Source organism: Microtus pennsylvanicus, chromosome 6, assembly GCF_037038515.1.
Source record: "Microtus pennsylvanicus isolate mMicPen1 chromosome 6, mMicPen1.hap1, whole genome shotgun sequence".
Lineage (NCBI taxonomy): Eukaryota > Metazoa > Chordata > Mammalia > Rodentia > Cricetidae > Microtus > Microtus pennsylvanicus.
Window position 1 is genome coordinate 87538644 of NC_134584.1, and position 21831 is coordinate 87560474.

At 43.0% G+C, this 21831-nt stretch overlaps 1 protein-coding gene across 1 annotated transcript in view; it reads left to right on the forward strand.

Annotated features, from left to right (window-relative positions):
• Positions 1-21831, forward strand: part of LOC142852925 (carboxylesterase 1D-like) — a 32413-nt gene that overhangs the window by 9949 nt on the left and 633 nt on the right. The window contains exons 5-13 of the mRNA XM_075977901.1: positions 1475-1628; positions 3625-3729; positions 4988-5092; positions 8251-8289; positions 11179-11319; positions 12143-12223; positions 13752-13899; positions 19248-19379; positions 19708-19780. Coding sequence (XP_075834016.1) covers positions 1475-1628; positions 3625-3729; positions 4988-5092; positions 8251-8289; positions 11179-11319; positions 12143-12223; positions 13752-13899; positions 19248-19379; positions 19708-19780 — 978 coding nt within the window. The remainder of the gene's footprint in view (positions 1-1474; positions 1629-3624; positions 3730-4987; positions 5093-8250; positions 8290-11178; positions 11320-12142; positions 12224-13751; positions 13900-19247; positions 19380-19707; positions 19781-21831) is intronic.

Genomic DNA, 21831 nt, shown 5'->3' on the forward strand with positions numbered 1-21831 from the left:
AACCCTCTGCTGCAACTCTAATCAATGCTCTGGGTCTGTGCACTGACTACAACCCTCTGCTGCAACTCTAATCAATGCTCTGGGTCTGTGCACTGACTACAACCCTCTCCTGCAACTCTAATCAGAGCTCTGGGTCTCTGCAGCCATCGCGACCCTCTGCTGCAACTCTAATCAAAGCTCTGGGTCTGTGCAGTGACTACAACCCTCTGCTGCAACTCTAATCAAAGCTCTGGGTCTGTGCAGCCACTGCAACTCTCTGTTGCAACTCTAATCAAAGCTCTGGGTCTGTGCACTGACTACAACCCTCTGCCACAACTTTAACCAAAGTTCTGGGTCTCTGCAGCCATCGCGACCCTCTGCTGCAACTCTAATCAAAGCTCTGGGTCTGTGCACTGACTACAACCCTCTGCTGCAACTCTAATCAATGCTCTGGGTCTGTGCACTGACTACAACCCTCTGCTGCAACTCTAATCAATGCTCTGGGTCTGTGCACTGACTACAACCCTCTCCTGCAACTCTAATCAGAGCTCTGGGTCTCTGCAGCCATCGCGACCCTCTGCTGCAACTCTAATCAAAGCTCTGGGTCTGTGCAGCCACTGTAACCTTTGCTGCAACTCCAATCAAACTCTGGGTCTGTGCAGCCACCATCACCCTCTCCGGCAACTCTAATCAAAGTTCTGAGTCTGTACAGTGACTGCGACCCTCTGCCACAACTTTAACCAAAGTTCTGGGTCTCTGCAGCCATTGCAACCCTCTGTTGCAATCTAATCAAAGCTCTGCTTCTGTGGCAGGGATCATTATTAGAATAATTTATTATTATATACCTGCCATTTTAATATGACAGTCGTTTTGCTTGGAGTGTTCTCTGAGACGGGAAGGCCTGTGCTGTCTCTTAGCAGTGTGTCCATGTCCCTTACAATGACACAAAGGCACTTTCTAAGGCTCACAGCAGCCGTGTCTACACTATTGTCCCCAACCCTGGAATCTTTGCTCCTGCTGCTTCTTCTAACTCCACTCCTTGGACAGTACCAAGGCTTCTGTCCTCATTTTATTCAGGTCTCCACCCAACCCAGTGTCTCAAAGAAGCCTTTCCCAGTGAAAAGAAATAAAACATGAACTTCTCAGGCCTACATCTGCCATGGTGTTTGCCTGATTTTCTTTTTCTGTCTGAAATCATTCTCTCTTCAGCTACCGGTTCATGGTCTGCAGTGTTAGCTGAAAGTACTCAGAGATTTGAGGTTTCTTTCCAGCTGTGCTCTAGCTCAGAGCAGTGTTGGATGCATGCTGGTTCTTTGGTACAGAGCTGCTGGAAGATAAGCGTAGAGCCCCACACAGAGCAGTGTTGTAAAGTGAGATCCAGTTAGACTTCTGTGTCAGGACTGAAGTGTGCAGTCCCCAGCCCATCTGAGGTATTGAGATCTTTGTGAGCTTTGCCATGACATCTCTGCCTAAACACTAATCTGTTCTCTTGCAGCACAGGAGATGAACACAGCCAGGGCAACTGGGGTCACTTGGACCAGGTGGCTGCACTGCACTGGGTCCAGGACAACATTGCCAAGTTTGGGGGCAACCCAGGCTCTGTGACCATCTTTGGAGGGTCAGCAGGAGCTTTCAGTGTCTCTGCTCTTGTAAGTGTCCCTGGGTTTATGTGTCTGCACCTCCTGAAAACCATTCACTGTCCAATCCAGGCATGAGCATCTTGGCTTCCAAAACTGTACTCAGAGCACATCATCAGATGGCAGAGACCTAAGGTCCAATGAATGTCCCTTTACCTGGGAAAGCTCAACCATAGACTCAAGAACTTTCGCTTTCTACACACACACACACACACACACACACACACACGCATACACACACGCATTGTTGGAGACCACTTGTTTGTTTCCTGGCCACCTAGACTCCCAAAATTACCACATAGAAACTGTATTAATTAAATCACTGCTTGGCCCATTAGCTCTAGCTTCTTATTAGTGAAGTCTTACATTTTAATTTAACCCATTTCTATTAATCTGTGTATCACCACAAGGCTGTGGCTTACTGGGTAAAGTTCTGGGGTCTGTTTCCATTGGGGCTACATGGCTTCTCTCTGACTCCACCTTCTCTCTCCCAGCACTCAAGAAAGTTTCTTTATTAACCAATGGTATACACAGCATACACAGGGGAATCCCATCTCTCTCTCTCTCTCTCTCTCTCTCTCTCTCTCTCTCTCTCTCTCTCTCTCTCACACACACACACACACACACACACACACTTGCTTAGTTTCATATACAGGGACTCGAGAACTTTCAGTTTCTACATACTCACACATATAACTTTTTCTGTAATGTAATGATGGTAAAAAGTACAAACAGGAGTGTGAATTCCAGCATGAGATAGATCAGGTGTCCTTATTTGGCTTCCAGCCAGATCTACTCACAAAGAAAACTTAAGGTCCAAAGATAGAGTGGAGCTTCCCTTGAGGTCTTCTGACATCTTTGCATGTCCAAGAGGGAGGCAGCCAACTGTGAAGAACCTGGATGTCCTGGAGAAGTAGGTGTGAGAGTGGAGGGATAGGTAGAATGGGGAAGGGTGGAGCAGAGACATGGGTCACAGGTATAGACAGGGGATGTGAAGTGCCTTGGTGTGTGAGACTGAGCCAGAGTAATATCTAGAGAATATACAGAATGTTCTGTGAGCTGTAAGAAACTGCCTTGGAGCTGAGTAGAAAGTTAATATTAATGTATTTTCTCTATTTTTCAAACATATATTGTTTTCATACTCAGAAGGGGAAATGCATAAGCAAAGAAAAGAGAGAATACAGATTAACGCAAAGAAGAATGTTGTTGATCTCCCTGCTACCTAGGGATTATTACTGTACTGTTTTTATTTTTATTTCTCTAATCTTAACCCACAATTTTGATTATTACTGTACTATTTTTATTTTTATTTCTCTAATCTTAACCCACAATTTTATTTAGCTGTCTATATTATCTATCTGACTTCTTCCATACATGCATAATCTCTCTTTTTTCTATTTCATGTATAATCACTCTCCCTTTTTCTTTTCCTTTGAAATATATATCTACACTTGGTCTTTCATTATTTTACCCTAAATAAATTTTAATATGTAATGCAACATAAACATTTTCCTACCTGTAAAATGTTTCTTCAGTAATATCTTTTATAATTGCATAGTATTTCACGGTAAAAAATAAATCCTTACTACCAAAAATTGTAATATTAGGATCTTGAGTTGTTTCCAAGTTTTACTCTATGACAAAGAATAAGCATTTTAAAAAAATTTTTTGCAGGCCTCCACGGTCTTATTCTCAAGATATACTCTGACAAATAGGAACGACAGGACAGGCTTGGTGGCAGAGTTAACAAGCCGTCTTTCCAGTTGTTCTTTTGAGCACCTGCCACATGATTCTTGCTCCGTCTCTTACTCTGGTCTCTTTTCCATCCCACTGATGTTCTCTTGGGGATGTCAAACCAAAGAGATGTCAGGGAAGCAGACCAGGAGACATGTCATCTGCCATGTCCACAGAGGCATGGCCAGGGCAGAGGAGCAGCTGGAGGAAACCCTAAAGAGTAACTGACCACCTTGGTAAGCATATGTCCTCCTCTTCTTCTCTCCCCTTCCAGGTGCTTTCTCCTCTGGCCAAGAACCTCTTCCACAGGGCCATTTCCCAGAGTGGTGTGGCCCTCACTGCTGCTCTCTTTACAGAAAATGTCAAGCCCGTTGCTGAGGTACGTACCACTCTGAACAGCATCTGTGCCCTTTGCTTTTCTAGGGTCCTCGGGGATTTTGCTTTCCATGGGGTTCATCTCAAATGCTCAATGGATGCCTGAAGTGAGAATGGGAGGACGGCTATGACCCCATCTGCACCACACTATGCAGGCTCCAAGGCCCCTTTGTGTGAATAATATTGTGTAGATGCCCTGAGATCCTGCACATGTCTCAGTCATATCATATACGTCAGATCTCCTTAAAAATAGGCACAGTCATCATCCTCACCTGTGTGGAGAAACTGAGGCAAAAAGAGATTCTATGACCTACCTACAGTCAACTATTTGAGAAGAGAAGGAAGCAATATTTGAAACCTCCATAACAAATGATCTCCTAAGAAGCCCTGAAATCCTGGAGGACTGTGTATATTTTGTGGTGTTAGAGATAAATATATTAATAGGGATAATTGGCAGTAATGAAGATAGTGCTTCTGTATCCAAATTTCACTATGTGAGCTAGTATCAGAGGCAACACTCTGTAGGATCACCAACCAGACTTACTGGAGTACTACCTTGGTAGAGTTTCTATTGTGAAAAGACACCATGCTCGTGACAACTCTTATAAAGGAAACATTTCACTGGGGATGGCTTAGAGTTCAGAAGTTTAGTCCATTAACATCATGGCCAGGAGCATGATGACATTCAGGCAGACATGGTGTTGGAAAGGTAGCTGAGAGTTCTATATCTTGACCACAGGCAGCAAAAGGAGACTGTGTGTCCCACAGTGGGCATAGCTTGAACATCTGAGACCTCAAAAACCACATTTCCACAAAAACGGCCACACATAACTCCAACAAGGCCATGCCTCCTAATAGTGCCACTCTCGATGGTCCTGTAGGGCACATTTTTATTCAAATGACCACAAGTACATTTTTAAAACTTGTCTTTAGAATTTGTTTGTGGAACATGAGCATGGTGACTCATGCATATAATACCATTACTTTGAGGAGCAGAGGCAGGAGAATTACTGTCACTTTTAGACAAACCTAATCTATTTAGCAAACTCAAGACCAACCAGAACTACATGATGTTCTAGATAGATAGATAGATGATAGATAGGTAGATAGATAGATAGATAGATAGATAGATAGATAGATAGAGATAGATACAAAGAGGGAGACATAGATAGAAATGAATATGAGACAGAATCCATTATATGCATTAGTGGAGGGTATAGTCATTGCCTTTGACCTCTGCTGTTGGCTGTGATCTTTGGCAGCTGGTTGCTAATCTTTCTGGATGTAAAACGACCACATCAGCTGTTATGGTCCATTGTTTGCGCCAGAAGACAGAGGAAGAACTCATGGAGACCTCACAAAGAATGGTAAGTATATCCATTCTACAGTCCAGTGGCCATCACTCTATGTGCTTGACTCTAATCTTCATCTGCTCAGCTGTCCTTTGTCATAGACAAACTGCATGGAACAGTTCCTTGCCTTTCAAATCTGTTGTTCTCAGATCCTAGTTGTGAGTTTCAGTTTCCCTTTCTTATTATTAAATAACTCATATGCTAAAGGTATTCCAATAATAGCATGATAAAAATTTGTATGACAGCCCTCCAAGCATAGGGAAGCTCACTTTTTGAACATTTTTGCTTTTGGGTGTATCTTAGGATCTGCAAGTAAACACCCTCCTGAATTCATGGGGCTTAGAGTATTAAGCATGTTTTTTGGAAGTATGTCATATCACAATATTATTTGATACAGAAACTAATTTATAATTTTCTAGCCCAATTGTCTAGAATTTCTTATTCTGCCTCAATAGGATATTAAGATAGTCATCTATCTCCCCATTTGTTCATCAATTTTCAATCAATTCATCCTTTAGCTCAACCTATATGTTAGTATTCTTTAATCAAAAGTTAGTAATATATGTCTAATTTTTCATTAATTGACTTTTCAGTGTTTTATACTCTACGAACCATCCAGCCAACTTATATCTATATTTTTTCCCAATATTTTCCAGTTCTACTTGTATCAACTAGCCTACACATCCACCAATTAAACTACCTATCACCTGCCAAGCCATCATCCATCCATTCATCCAATGTATGTGGAAATAATGCAGACAAAAATGGGACATTGTTCCATCTTACGCAGAACTATTCATAGAAATTCAAAGATATGTACTAAGTGAGATAAAAGTGACAGTAAAGAGAGATAATAATTGAATATAATTATAGGGAATAGTTCTTGGAGAAGTGACATTTGAGGACTTATGAGCAGTCATGGGAATATTCCATCATAATGAAACAGCAGAACAAACATCTAGAGAAAAAGAGCATGCAAGGTCATAAGAACTACCACCCAGGTTGGGGAATGCTAATATAAATAAGCAAAGGAATCACCTGAGCTCTTGGCCTCACTGTCTGGACAATGGACCTTCCAGGTACTCCTGGGCAAACCCTGGCAGGTCTTTCCCTGTTTCTCCATGATTTGAATAAATATGGCCTTGGTTACTTTGGTCATGAAGTTCATAAAAAGAGGAAAATATGTTCAAAAAATTTAGATAGCTATATTCTAATACTAGAAGAAAGAAAATATTTCAAACGTTATCTGTGTGATACAAGAGAACCAAACTATTCAGAAATAGATGTTGACTTAGGAAAACTCAGGGGGCCTAAAATTCAAGGACACCTCAAGATGATCTGAGATCTTAAGGAAGGGCTCCTGTGATTATCCATTGCTCCATCATATATGCACACATGCTCAAACACATACACAGCATTCCCTTCACTGATAGAGGCATGTCATACAGTGTAGCAGTCTTCCCAGATACTTCTCCATGGAGGGGATACCACAGCGTAGTAGTCTTACCAGTTGTTGAGATCTGTATGGCTGTGTCCAAGTTTTTAGACTCTTATTCAAAGAATTGAAATGCGGCCCCTCACAGATTTCATAGTAGCAAGAAAGGGAATTTTTCAAAGGTGAAATAGTAACGTAGATCAGAAAGAAATACATTGTCAAGAGTGACAATGAACCACATCAGTGAGTGTACTTAAGGGTTCCACAGGATGTTTGGGACTTCCTTTCACGAGAACCAAAAGAAAGAGGTCAGGGTCTAAGAGACATAGGGTGGGTACTTCCCTGTTTTGATTGGTAGGCTTAGACTATGTATGCCATTTGTTACAGTGCATGTCCCATCCCATGAAGCATGTGATTTTTATTATATTCATGCCCAGAATGTTTGAGCATAAGATGACACACAGAAAGTTTCTACTAAAAGTTAACTCAAAGGGCACAGTTCATCTTACTGCATATGCACCAAAAACTAGTTCAGGCCCAATCAACCTCTACTTTCTATACCGAGATATATGCTTGAATAGAAGTTGTCCACAAGAGGGCAGATTTTATAGTGGTTAGGGATAGAAAAGATGCATTCTATTGTTTTGAGTGGTATATGTCTGCAGCCAGTTTAATGAAGGTGGGGGTCCTAGGCTGCCAATCAATGGCAGTTATCTTGTTAGATGAGGAGTGTATGCACAAAGTCCCTGGAAGTGAGAGCCCTGGGTTGCCATGGGCATGTAGTTAGAAGAGGCATGCATCCATAGCCCAAGCCAAGCAAAGTCACAGGTTGTTAAACTATTTCCTATGCTTCTCTGCCTCGGCATTATGACCACAACAATCTTGGTGACCACGGCAGAGAAAAGAGTGGGCTGGAGGAACGCCATCGAGCTTGTGGGCATCAGGATTTTCTGGTGCAAGGATTCTAGATTAGAAAAGAAGAATGGTTGTAACGGTATCTTCAGGTAACTGAGCTGTTCTGAATAGAGAATTCAAGATATGGCTGGTTCAAGAGTTTACAAAGACATCATTGAGAATCTGCCTGTCTCTATGTCTCAGCTCTCCATTCTTTATTATCTTCTATCCAGATAATTATGTCTCTTAGTGAAGGGAAAGATAATAAAATTCTAACCTTATATTTTATTTACTTAGAAACCATCTCTTTTCCAAATGTCGCAATGGATGTGTAGGACTCTCTTGGATGGACAACACCCTATAGCCATTCTTAAATGGCTCTCTACATTTAGGGACATGGTCTTACACACAAATATCTGAAATCTTGAATTGGGAAATGAGGGAGAGAGAAACAACCTGTAATTCTCATCCATCTCACATCCAACCCCAGCTCTCTTGAGATCACCCACTCCCTACCGTGACTTTCCCATCATTCCACTGTTTTCTTGAGGAAACTTGAGGCAATGTTACCAGAAGGAACAAGTAGGGGAAGAGGGAGAAGGGTAACATAGGCACTGGCAGAATCCATCCTCTCCAGGGTCCACCAGTCCTGATTTGGGGTCCAATGGTTTTCCCACTTGCTTCTGATGTCCATCACCATGTTCCACACTATGCTCATTCCCAGCTAGCATAGGCAGGGAAGATCTGTGGGTGAGAGAATCCTGGTACCTTGGAGGCACAGTCCAAATGACCAACTTTTGTACAAGGAAGGCTTTTAACACATCTTCTGCCTTTATCTTTATAGAAACTTTTAAAACTGGACTTACTTGGAAACCCGAAAGAGGTAAGGAACTTTTCTTGCCTACAATAACAAACGTTGAGTCTTAACAGTGTTTGGCTCCAATTAACTGTGAATGCAAAATCTCCGTTGTGATATTATAGTCATTCCTTGTGTACCCTGAGAGGTACAAAGTCTCCTTCTAGTATCAAGGAAACTCCAGCAGTGTGTTCCCTCTCCTACCTCTTTCCTACCTCTCAGCAGGAGTTGGCATTTAGTGACATTAGCTGTGTGATCTCTACAGTCTTGTTCTGGGCTTTCTTCTGGATTTCCTGAAAACCCTGTAAGCATCAAATGAGACTTAACCACCCATCCAAATTTTACCATTTTGGAAAGAGATGATTTAACAGCTGGGGCATAGCAGTGGCACAGATGCTGCGCTGTGCCTTTTTTTTTTATTCTTCCATTCCAGGATCTGGGAGAGAACAATGGAAGGTCAAATAAAATATGGGGTGTGTCAGATTGTAGTCAGACAAAGAGTTAGAGGATAACTTTGGAGATGGGGAGAGAGTTGGCTATTAGTTTGATGTATCCAGACAACACAAAATGTCTTGATTAGGAAGAAAGCCAGATGTTAGGAAATTTGGAGACAGTGTTGCAGACAGGGGAAGAGCCACTGCAAAACCTGTTGCACGAAGCCAGAATGCTTGGAGGGGAGGATGTTGAGGGCCTCTATTCACTCTGATTCCTCATGAGGTTACCAGACCTATTCCTGTGAACACATATTAGAATATATCATCTTCCTTCTGATAAAAACTTGACTTTGCTTAGAGACCCAAAAGAGATAAGGATCATGGCATTTTGAATTACAGGTGCTGAGTAAAGGCAAACACCTTTCCTTCATGGAACTAGTACTTGAAGACATGATGGAGGAAGGTCATTGGTTAAGTAATAAAGAAACTGCTTGGCCTCATATGTTAAAACATAGGTGGGAGGAGTAAACAGAACAGAATGCTGGGAGGAAGAGGAAGTGAGCTCAGAGGCCATGCTCCCCTCTCCCGGCCAGACACGATAAACCAAGCCGCCAGGTCAGACATGCTGAATCTTTCCCGGTAAGACTGGTGCTACATAGTTTATTAGAGATGGGTTGATCAGGATATGAGAATTAGCCTGTAAGGGCTAGAGCTAGTGGGCCAAGCAGTGTTTAAATGAATACAGTTTGTATGTTGTTATTTCTGGTGTAAAACTAGCTGTGTGGGACGAAAAGCAGCCCCGCAGTACCCACAACAAAGACATTTTTGAATATCAGAGATGGGCCATATATTAGAGAGAAAAAGTTCTCTGCCCTCTGACCTCTAGCCCTGCCCCAGAGCAGGCTCCAAGCCCAGGCCTCTATGACCATCATGACTTAGCTCAGAACCCTTCCCCCTGTGGAAATGCTGCCTTTTCTTTACTTATATATAGAGTGTTCTTGTTCCAATCCTGCTTCAGATGGAAAATGACAAGCTCCATGTGTCCCAGTGTATTTTCCTTCAGATGAGCAGTTCTCCACGGAGCCTTCTGCACCACCCAGCTTTTCTAAGGCAGCAGCAATTAAGCCCAGGACAGATTCTATTTTGTCAGCCTATTTGATTATGGCTCCATACTTGTGATTATTTTCTTTGAATAGTGAATGAGGTCTCAGTTTAGACATCTTGAGAAAAGAGCTAATGACTTCTAAACACTGACTTTGTATCCCATAGCACTGAGGTTTGGATTGGTTTAGGTTTTATACATGCAGTCTACCTTCATTAGTCATAGATTATCTGCTTGTGAAGTCACTTACTAAAATGTACTTGCAATCCCAATCCAACCCTTTTAACACAGCTGGGTCTTTTTTACCACATGTTCTGGGCAGCAAGAAGCTCAAGTCACATCATGCCCAGGTCCCCAACTAAGTCAAATCGAGGCAATACTTGATCTTTTTGACTCCTCTCCCATATTCAGAAGTGACCTCTTCATTATGTTTGCAATGTGACATCTTGACGGTTATTTACTGTTTATATTAATTTCTCTGATTAAGCTGCTCTTCCAGAATACTGATGAAGAGCTGTCCCATGTCCCCAAGCACGGGTGGACATGAGACACAGTCCCGAGAAAACACATGTGGTCGATGAGCTCCCTTCTGCTTTAGTTTGTGAGGTTTTTGGTCTTGAATTCAGTATCAATGAGGCAACATCACCGTGCATCCAAAAGAGAAAACAGAGACTTGCATCCCTTTCAGGAGATGGGGGAGAAGGGGCGTCCTTCTGGAGAGCGGTCTTGGGTGTGGTTCAGATTGGGGAGGATGGGAAAGGAAAAGAAGGGCATAGTAGAAAGCAGGACTGTGAGACAGAAAGCAAATGCATACTCACCTGAACTAGGATCAGACACACTTTAAACCTTTCCTCCAAACAGTGCTTTTTCATAATTGAATTCAATTTTTACCTAATAATTATAAGACAGGAGATTACATAAGGTGTCACTAAATAGAAACTGATTCATAAAAGATGAATGATAAAAAAATTGTGACCAGAGGCTCCCAAAAACTAACTCTCAAACTCTCCTTGGAGAAATGGCTCAACATTTGCTAGTTCAATGCTTTCAGCAACTTTATAAACTTATCTATAATACTTAACCCAAGCTAGCATATAAATGGGTATTTTAGATTCAATATCTAGCCTGATCTTTGACACACATTTTTGTGCAGTATGTATTTTGCTTTGGATGAAAATTGGCCTCCTTATCTCCCTACCACCATCATCTGGCCAGTGCCAACCCCTTAGAGAGTCCTAAACTTAGCCCTGATAAGGCACTGGTTTTCTGTGGCCATAGACACAGGAGTTTTTGTGCTGGCCAAGCCGTTAGCCAGTCAGAGAGGGCATTGGATGTAACAGGGCAGGAAGACAACGGAGGCTACATTTCTGTCTTCTCTAGACCTATCCCTTCCTCCCTACTGTGGTTGATGGAGTGTTCCTGCCAAAGACTCCAGAAGAGGTCCTGGCTGAGAAGAGCTTCAACACTGTCCCCTTCATGGTGGGCATCAACAAGCAAGAGTTTGGCTGGTTCCTTCCAATGGTGAGAATGTATAGACCGCTTACATGCACTCCATAGGGGATCGAGCATCTTCCTCCCTGCTCTGATCAAGGATTATGCACTCAGATTAACTATATTTCAAAGAAACCTAAAATTTTCCAAGGAAATTTGCACTGGGAGTCCCTGGTGAGGCCCTTTAGAGAGCCAATTTACATCACGTGGGGCACAGGAGCCATCAGTGATTGCAGGTTTTCTAAAGAAACTACTCAAGAGGGGCTCAGGCTCCTGTATGCCCACCATCAAACTTTCTATTGGCAGTGTGGAGCTCTCTCAAGCAGACATTTTAGGGCCCTGGTATCAGCCTGAAATGTGGCTTTCAGTACTTGAAGACACACTAAAGCCAGACCAATGCTCTGAGTACAAACTTGGATGTGGTAAGCACATCCCAGAGTTCTTCAGCTTCCATGCGGACTTCACAGAGCATCACAGGAATGCAGACACACAGACATAATGCTAAGTGTTGTTTCCCCTGCCACCCTACTCTGGGAGTGTGTGGCCTATGCCCAGCATCCCTGAGCCCTTGATTTCTATATGACCATAGTCTGGATGTTCCCTCACTGCCTAAAGGAACATGTGATCTTGATGTGATCAACACCTTCAAGGGCCCTCTCTGTGTTGCTTGTATTCATTCATATGTGCCCATGGGTTTTGTTAAATTTATTCCTCAAACCCTTAAACTCCCATGTCTGCCAAGTCCCCCCATATTCTACCTTATTCCATTTAGGTTTGCTTCGTTGGCTTTCTTTTTTTTTTTTGCTTTTGTTACTTCTCCATGATTATTAATGCTTAATCATCTGTTTAACAGCTTATGGGGCATCAACTCTCTGAAAACAAACTGGACCAGAAGACGGCCAAATCCCTCTTGTGGCAGTTCTACCCAATACTTGTAAGGCTGTAGGGGATCATGGGAAATAGTTGAGAAAGAAAGAAGGTTGGTGACCTTCTCTAATAGCAGACTAAGTTGATGGTGGAAAACCCAAGTTTAAGCTCCTATGGTTTTGATTTTTCCACTTTACCGTCCCAATATGCTGAACCCATACTTGTGACTCTCCCATCAAAATCTCATCGAGTTCAGAATAAGTTTTAGAGGAAATGGTTTATTTAAAGCCAGCAACACCAAGACCATGGAGATCATCAGAAACAAAGACCAGTGCAGCTCCGGCCTGGAGGCACAAGACTTCCTCATGGAGTTCTTAGGATACAAATAAGATAGGTGGACACCAAGTCAGCTAAAAAATTTGGAGGGGTGTAGGGCTGGATGTGGCACCCTTAATTCCAGCACTCAGGAGGCAGAGGCAGGTAGATCTCTGTGAGTTCGATTCAAGCCTTGTCTCAAAGCAACTTCTAGGACAACCAGAACTGTTATTTAGAGAAAACCTATTTTAAAACACCAAAAAAGAGAATTTTTGTTCTTTGTTATGACTCATGGGATGCTGTTGTTTATAGGTTAATAGATAGTGTAGACTGTACATTTAAAGAAAAATTACTAACTAGCAAATCATATGACCCATATTGTTTTTCATTTCATTTTTTAAGACATGTTAATTCTGAACTTCGTTGTGAGGATATAAATGTCTTTTACCCAGAGAACAGGGGAAAACACTAAGAAATTACTTTTCTCTGGAGGATCAGGAGCAAGAAAAAGAAGTCACTTTTTTTTATAGGGACAGCTGAAGATAACGTTCACTGGAGAACAGTTTTTAATCTATGAATCCTCTTAATGCACACGGGTCTCTTCCACCAAAGCCAGTGGGACAGTAATAATATATGACTTGCATACCTGAACCCACAGAATAATTAATTAAAATAATTTAAAAAGTTAATCAACAACATTTTTAAAGAGAAAGCGAATCTAGATAGTTTGTTTATTCCAGTCGCCTGTGAGCAACACGAGGAGGGTTCGGTGAGTATTAAAGTAGTTTAGAATCAGAGAATCACACACTGAGACAATGGGGATGTTCTATCGGGAACTCACCAAGGCCAGCTGGCCTGGGTCTGAAAAAGCATGGGATAAATCCGGACTAGCTGAACATAGAGGACAATGAGGAATACTGAGAACTCAAAAACAATGGCAATGGGTTTTTGATCCTACTGCACGTACTGCCTTTGGGGGAGCCTAGGCAGTTTGGATGCTCACCTTAGGAGACCTGGATGGAGGTGGGTGGTCCTTGGGCTTCCCACAGGTCAGGGAACCCTGATTGCTCTTCGAGCAGATGAGGGAGGGTGACTTGATCGGGGGAGGGGGAGGGAAATGGGAGGCGGTTGTGGGGAGGAGGCAGAAATCCTTAATAAATAAATAAATTAAAAAAATAAACTATACAAGAGAAAAAAAAAGAATCAGAGAAGCCTTCTTAAGTGACTGCAGAAGTCCTAATTCTCACCTGGTTGGATGGTCACTTTCTGATTCATTTCAGAAAATTCCTGAGAATCTGATTCAAGTGGCTGCTGATAAGTATTTAGAATGGACAGACGACCCTGCCAAAAAGAAAAACATGTTCCCAGACATATTTGCAGATGTGATATTCAACATCCCATCAGTGATGGTGTCTCGAGGCCACAGAGGTGAGCTCCAGGTGTTGGATGGGGGGTGGATATAAGTTCACCTGCTAGGTCTCTGGCCTGCCCACCTCTTGATATAGATAGCAATGAAATCTGTTGAGACCAAGACTCAAAGTTGATACCATATGACCTGCAAGGTTGTTTTGCTTTTTCTCCTAGTAAAGATCTATGAGAAAAGGGTGCACATGCAGTTTAATTTAGAAAAGAATCCCAGAAAACACCATTGGGAGGTAAGAAAGTGACGCAGAGAAAAGATGGACGCTAATCTGGAGAGCTGCCTAGCATGTGTCTGTCTTAGCCACAACTGCAGAACTTTAGGGAACAAGGAACGTCTTAGGGCTTTCTTTCCCGAGAGTCAAGGGAGCTGTGCATTAACCCACCAGGAGCCACATCACATCAACTGAACACTTCTCTAAGATATTGTTAGCCTTGTGGCACCTTTATCTACTGCGAGCATGAACAGAGCTGTGTCTAACAACCAGGATGGGAAAGGGGAGCAAGAGTTAATGGTGCTGCATGTAGCGGCCAGGCTGGCCTGCCCTAGAACAAGGGCTACAGTTAAGTATCTTTCAGAGTAACTTTGCTCAGTGCTGTAACAGAGAGCCTGACGCACACCACCTAAGAAACAAAGGTCTGCTTTGGCTTAGAGTCTCTGAGGTTTCAGTCTGTGATGTCAGGAGAGTATAAAGGAGCTTGTGACATCATAGGGACAAGGAAGCAATAAACCATGTACAGTAGCAACAAAAATTGTCTAAGGTATATAATAGCCACCAGGTCCTTGTCACCTGGAAACGCCTTTCAAAAACAGGCTCCACCTTCCATAATTCTGCCACCTCCCAGGGCTGTGTTAGAATTTTGAATTGGTCAATTGATCAAATCATTTAGTAGATCAGAGCCCTCATGATATAACTGTTTCTATAAATGACTTCACAAATAAACCCAAAGATGTCCCTGACAAATCAAGGTATATCTCAGTTTAACCGAGGTGACAGTTGAGAATAACCATTAAAAGGCACCAGCAGTTTCTGTTGCAGATGCTCTCTTGCTGAAGGTATGGTGGCAAGTGGAACTAGAATGCCACTATGGGAAGAGGGGTCATTGGGAAATCTTGAGAGGTTGACAATGGCAGAATATGCTAAGGACCAACATGGAAAGAGGCAGGACTTAGTAGCGTGTGTGTAGGTACACAGGTGCCATGATGTGCTTATGTAGGCCACAGGACAAAGAGTTCTTTCCTTCCACCTTACATGGGGTCTAGAGACAGAACGCAGGTCATCAGGTGTGTGCAGCAAGTGCTTCTACCTGCTGAGCTATCACGACAGTTCCCTCTCTGATAGTTTAATGTAGGCACTGACAGCTAAAGGCCTTTTCTCTTAGGACTGTCTTCATTTTATCCAGCAGGCACTGGTATATTGTGGCCTCATCTATTCAGTTCTAGGAATTTTTTAATTTTTCCTGGAGTTCTTCAACACCATTCATTAGTGCGTGGTTTAACTTCTGCAGGTTTGTGCATTTTCTGGAGTTTTTCTTGCTTGTGATTCTTAGATTTAGTCCACTGTTAGGAGATATACAGTAAGTTACTTCAACTTTCTTACATTTATGGGTACTTGATTTGCATCCATATCTATATGCTATTTAGTAAAAATTCCACAAACTGCCAAGAATGTTTTTTCTGAAGTGTTTTGGTAGAATGCCTCTGGGTGTCTTGTTGATCTATTTCTGATTTCATTTGACTCTAATGTGTCTCTGTCTTATATTCCTTTTTCCAGATGACCTGTCCATCAGTGAGAGTTGGGTATTAAAGTTGCCTATTAGCTTAGATCTAATAAACTTTGCTTTAGGAGCTGGGTACACTTGTTTTGGACACAGATGCTTAGAACAGACATGTCCTCCTGGTAGACTGTCCCTCATCAGTATGAATTGTTTTTTCTCTCTTTGGTTCACTTCGGTTTGAAGTCTATTTTGTCTGATAGCAGAATAGCTACGCTTTTTGCTTTCCTGGTTCCAGTTGCTGAAATGTTTTTCTCCCCACGCTTTTACCCTGAAGTGCTGTCTGTCTTGACAGGAGGTAGGTTTTCCTGGAGGCAGCAAAAAGGTGGATCTTGCTTTTTAAGATTGATTTTATTGAGCTATACATTTTTCTCTGCTCCCCTCCCTTCCTCTCCCACCCCTTCTACCCTCCACCATGGGGATCTTGCTTTCTTAAACCATCTGCTAGTGTCGTCGTTTTGCTTTGATAACAGGGAGCAATAGTGCTACGGTCACAGTGCGTACCGCTGCTCACCGCTGGATCTGTGGCCCTGCTGTGTTCTGCATTTGCTGACTGTGCTGCTATCATTTTTCCCAGGGGTCTCTTCTATGTGTTTATCTTTCTCTTCGGTCTTTAGTACTCCTTCAAGGGCCCTTTGCAGAAGTAGTTCAGTGCTTGTTTGCTCCTTTAGCCTGCTTTCGTAGGAGAAGGGTTCTGGTTCCCCTTTAAGAGATGATAGTTGAATTTGCAACTCTGGTCTTTCAGAACTGGACAAACACCTTTCCAAGCCCTTTTGAATTGAAAAGATTCTGTTAAGTAATCAGCTATAAGACGCCCCTGGCCTTCCTTTATGTGTTACCTGGCTTCTCTCTGGCATCTTCCACTCCCCTTTATTTGTTTTTTAGTGTTTTAACTAGAATAGGGCGTGAAGGGCTCCTTTAGCATTCCCTCAATTTGGTGTCCTCTAGGACTCCTGTTGATGGACAGGCATCTCTTTCTCTAGATTTCGGATATTTCCTTCTATGTTTTTATTGAAAATATTTTCTGTACTCTGTGCATGGAAATCTTTTCCTTATGTGTTCATAATTCACAGATCTTCTCTTTTCTTGAAGCCCCCAAACTCTCAGGATCTCCATCCATCCATGCCCCAGGTCTGTTCGTGGAATTTTTGAAAATTTATTTTGATCTTAACTGAGTGTTTCGGTTCCTCTAGCTTGTCTTCAAACCCTGATACTCTGTCTTCCTTGTGATCTGGATTACCCATGAAGCTTCCCACGAGCTTTAACTTGGGGCATTGAATTGTCATTTCCAATATCACACATCAGCCGAGCTATTGGAGACCCCAATACCTAGCACTTTTATTCCCACTTAGATTCAGAGGCCATGGGCTGGGGACTGGTTGAGGAAAGGTGTGGCTTGCAAATTATGTAAAGGATATCATTGTTAACTGTTGAATAAAAGGAGGAATGCTGAACGGGAAAGGGAGGGAAACATGAGTCAGGCGGGGGTGTACGAGATAGAAATATGGGAGGTGGGGGAGACTGCACTGAATACAGAAGTGAAGGATGGAAGGGTTTGTGGCTATAAACTGAGGGACAGGCAAGAAGATCTGTTCTGGTGAGACAGAAGGCCTAACATAGTGCTTAACAATGAGCGTAAAAAATGGCAAGTATAAAAAGTGAAATAAAACTAATCAAACCCAACTCAAAAAAGTCAGGTAAAAAACAAGCAAACACCACACACCTGGGCTTGTGTGCACACATGCGGCACACACACACATACATGCACACACACCATGCACAAATAACCTGAAGACTGGTCCAATTTCTCCCCACTAATAGGAATGTTTTTTTATATCAGCTTTCTCAGGTAGGACAGAAACCTGGTAGGCTTCATAGGTCTGTGTAACCAATCTGTGTCCTCTGTGTGCTGACAAGAGCTTTGAGTCTGGCAGCGTTGGGTTCCCATGTAGCTCAGCACTGGTCAAGGCTCTATCAACCTCATAGGGCCTAGGCTGTTCCACTGATTCACCCCTGAGCTGGTCTAGGTGACAGTGTCACGAGTTCCCTGCGACTTCTTCAATCTGAGCCTGTAAGTCTTCTTTTAAGAAATGTCTGCTGGGCCCTCTTCCCCTTTCTCATTTTATTGATTATTTTGTATTTATCTGTTTGTCTGTTTATCACTAGACAGTGTTTGAGCTCCTTATACGCATTCTTCACTTTTTTTTCTACATGTGCTTGTATAGGTGCACACATGCCATAGCATGCCTATGGAGGTCAGAGGACAATTGTGGGAGTGGGTGTTCCCCTATCACCATATGGCCTCTAGGGATTGAATACAGGTCATGGGGCTTGACAACAATTAGCTTGAACTGCTGAACCATCTTGCCAGCCCTTCTGTATACATTTAAATAGACACTTATCACAGGTACAGCTTACAAACATTTTCCCAGCCCGTGGATTGTCTGTATGCATTGCTCGTGATTTTCCTTGGCATGAGAAACCCTTAGATTTGTTTCCTTGTGTTGCTCACAGGATTGGAGCACAGACCAAAGTCACGTACTTTTCCCTCTGTGATTTCCACTGCTCAGGTGAACTGCCTCTGTGGTACAGGGATGAACTCTGTGAGAGGAAATGAGAGAGATTATTCTACACCCTATGCTGTAAATCACTTTAGCCTTTGCAGGGACTCAGGGGGCAAAACATTTGTTGCACAAATGAGTTTCAATTCTACGGCTCCCATTAATTCAAATCAGAATCATCCACTGTCCTTCACATACGAGATGGCACATGTACACCCACATACAACCAACACACATACACACAACAATATAAATAACGTTTTAACTTGTGAATCTGTAACTTAATCTGTGAACAATGATAGTAGTGTGTGAAATGTACATACAATGATCACAAATGTGTGGAGATGCAAAGGATTATGCTGTGATATAGAAGACACTTTCTTACAGCTAAGCATTTTTTCCTTTTTAATATTTTTTTTTAAAATTTCTCACTATATACATAGAGTCAAGGCTCCAAAATCTCCCCACTTTCCTGCTATGGGACCTGGCACTTTCGCCTCTGCTGTAGGACTGTCTCCCCTCCTCCTTGTGAATGCTGCAAAGGGCGGCATTTCCAAGGTTGGGAGAATGGAACGGGATGGACCATAAGAAGCAATAGTTGGCAGCCACATGGTTCTGTCAGCAAAAGAACTGCCATCTTCACACATGGACAGGACATGCTGGTGGCGAGAAAGGAAGCAGAGGAGAGGAGGGTGGGCTGGAGGCAAGTTCTTTCTCCCTTAACTCACCTCTCTTTGGTGCCACCTCGTCATCTTAAGAACTTAATACTCTCTGAGCAAGGAGGAAGCGGGGTGTGAAACACAAACTTGAAATAAGAGATCCTTGTTCATTTCTGTGTATCTGTGGTTTTTACTGCCTTTATTCCAAGTCGGCTAGTTGTGCAGCCCTGAGCAAGCCCTTCCCTGAACTGTTTCTCCCCTTACAGGAACCTCCATGCAGTTTGAAGCCTTACAGTAGTGTATAGTGGGCAGTAGTGTATAGTGGGCAGAGTGATCTCTATCAGAATCCATGTCTCCGCAGATGCTGGGGCTCCCACCTACATGTATGAGTTTGAGTATCGCCCAAGCTGTGTATCAAACATGAGACCCAAGGCAGTGATAGGAGACCACGGTGATGAACTCTTCTCAGTATTTGGATCTCCGTTTTTAAAAGGTAATGTCTCTTTGCTGCCTGTGACCTTGGCAATCAGAGGCCCGGATTTGGGCCCTGGCTGAATAGCCTTGCGCAGAGTTGTGTTTGGATCAGCCATATGAGCATGGGTGACAAAGGAAGCCAGCGTATGGAAAGAGATTACTAACTTGAAGTGTAGATTATTAACCATCTTATTCTTAAAGGATAGATTTTTAACTTGGTAAGGGTCAAGACTTTGAATTTCTAATATGTTCCCAAGTTAATGACAGTCACCGTCACTTCTGTGGTGCAGCTGCTAAACTCAGAAGCCACTCGTGAGTAGCTGAAGCTTATTCTTTCTTCCCCACAGATGGCGCCTCAGAAGAGGAGATCAATCTCAGCAAGACAGTGATGAAATTCTGGGCCAACTTTGCTCGCAATGGGTGAGGCTGGTGGCAAAGACGGGACGGGTCTGGGTGTGGTGTTACTATATTGGTTGGGAGGAGTGTTTTCTAGTGTTTGTGTGGTCCAGTCCCTGTGACTCTCTTAACAAAGACAGAGTAATCAGGTTTGTAGCTGGGAGGGGACTTCTGAGATGGTTCAGCGTAATGGGGGTGGTATTCATGTTGACTCACAGATTCAGAGGGTTCAATTGTTGGTTATTTGACCTACTTGTTCTGGTTGGTTGTCAGTCTGGAACATGGTGGGATAAGGTGATAGCTAAATCCCTTCCTTTCTCCATCTCGCTGGCGGTCAGGCAGGAAAGAGAGGAAAAAAGTAGGTCACAGAACTCATGGGGCATGTCCCTCAGGATCAACTTCCTCCAACTACTTTTCCCTTCTTGAGTTCCCACCATGCCCCAGGGGCACTTTCACCTGTTGATCAAGCACAATAGGCTTAATCCCTAAGGCTCCAAGTCAAGCAACCAGAAATCTGTTGGTTGGTTTGGGTTCTGAAAAGCCTAGGAAGTCCTTTCCCCAAAGTCTCGCTTCCTTCAGCTCCAAGGGCCTCCCACGTGGGGGTTGTGCTCATGTCTTAAACAGATCCTAGGGAAGAGGTCCGGGTTCTGGCACTTCTAACTAATAGTCTCCATGGCAACATCAGCATCACTCTCACAGCGTGAAGCCTCATGCTTTTATCGTCCTCAGCAAGGGTTCAAACCTTACACAAACACACACACACACACACACACACTGACCTTCAGCTCTTTCCTTTGCAATCTTTGTAGAAGCCTTGACCCCATTGCCCTTGCATTCTTCATGCCTGCAAAACCACACCAGCGCAGATAGCACCAAGATTTACTTCTGGCTTCAGATGTCACCTGGCTCTATGAGCCATCAGCTGCTATAGCCTCTGAGTGTCTGGATAAGGACACAAATACCAGAGAATTTATTCTTCAGGGAACCCTGTGGGCAGGGGCATCTAGCAACACTTTCTCAAAGCAACATCCTTGGAAGAAGCTTATACCTTTACAGCCTTCTGCCTATGATGGTTGTGCTCTGGAAACCAAGAAAGAGCTCAAGTATGAATGACAAAGAGAAAGACATAGACAAAGATGGCTGAAGAGTAAGGACTAGGGTGGAACCAGAGGCTTTTCAGTTATTTCAGGTCTCTGAACTTCATGCTCGTACGAACTCCTGAGATGTGAGCCTCTAGGCAGCTTTCGTATTGATCTGGGGCGCGAACGATGGCTTCTCCTAATGAAGTACTCTCTACCATTCACACCCTCCTTGTACTCAAGCTAACTTGCATCCTTTGTCGTGGTGCTGAGTGGGCTGTTTTTCATGGTTTTAATTTTAGTTTTTGGCAAGATTGAGTTTTTCTAATCCTCATGCTGTAGTTTTTGCTTCTGAATCTCATTGTAAATATGATTTAAAATGAGACAAAACAAAAAAACCTCTATACTACCTGTATGCTATGCTACCCTTGAATTTCCATGACCAATAAATGCTTTATCATCATTAAACTCGGGACCCCATAAAATATCAGACCAGACAAATATAGGCAAATTCGTTGCCCGACTGGAGAATGAATGCACTCTAATCCAGACCCCCTTAGAGGCTTCCTTCTCATCTGAGCCATCATGAGCTTCACTTCTCTTGCTCCTAGTGGAGCCTGCTGGAACTCCTTATATACCTCACTCACTGCAGTCTGCATTCTCTACAGCCCACTCCAAACATTTCCAAACTCCTCCACAAATCAGTGAAAAAAATTCTTCGGAGCCACATTGTTGAGTTAAGCACACAAAGCTCCGCTTCTTAGTAATACTCATAAGTAATAATTTTGTGTTGTCATCTTTCAATTGCTGAAGCAAAATACCTGAGGTTTGTCAACTTAGCAGATGAAGATTTTATTGGGGCTCTTTGAGATTTTCCCTTTGAGCCTGTGACTAAGAGGAATGTGGTGGAGAAGGGATATTAGGTGGGAACCAGACCTCATTTCTTGGCAGTGAGATGGAGGGGTGGAGGCTCAACATGGTGTGAAGCAGGCTGTC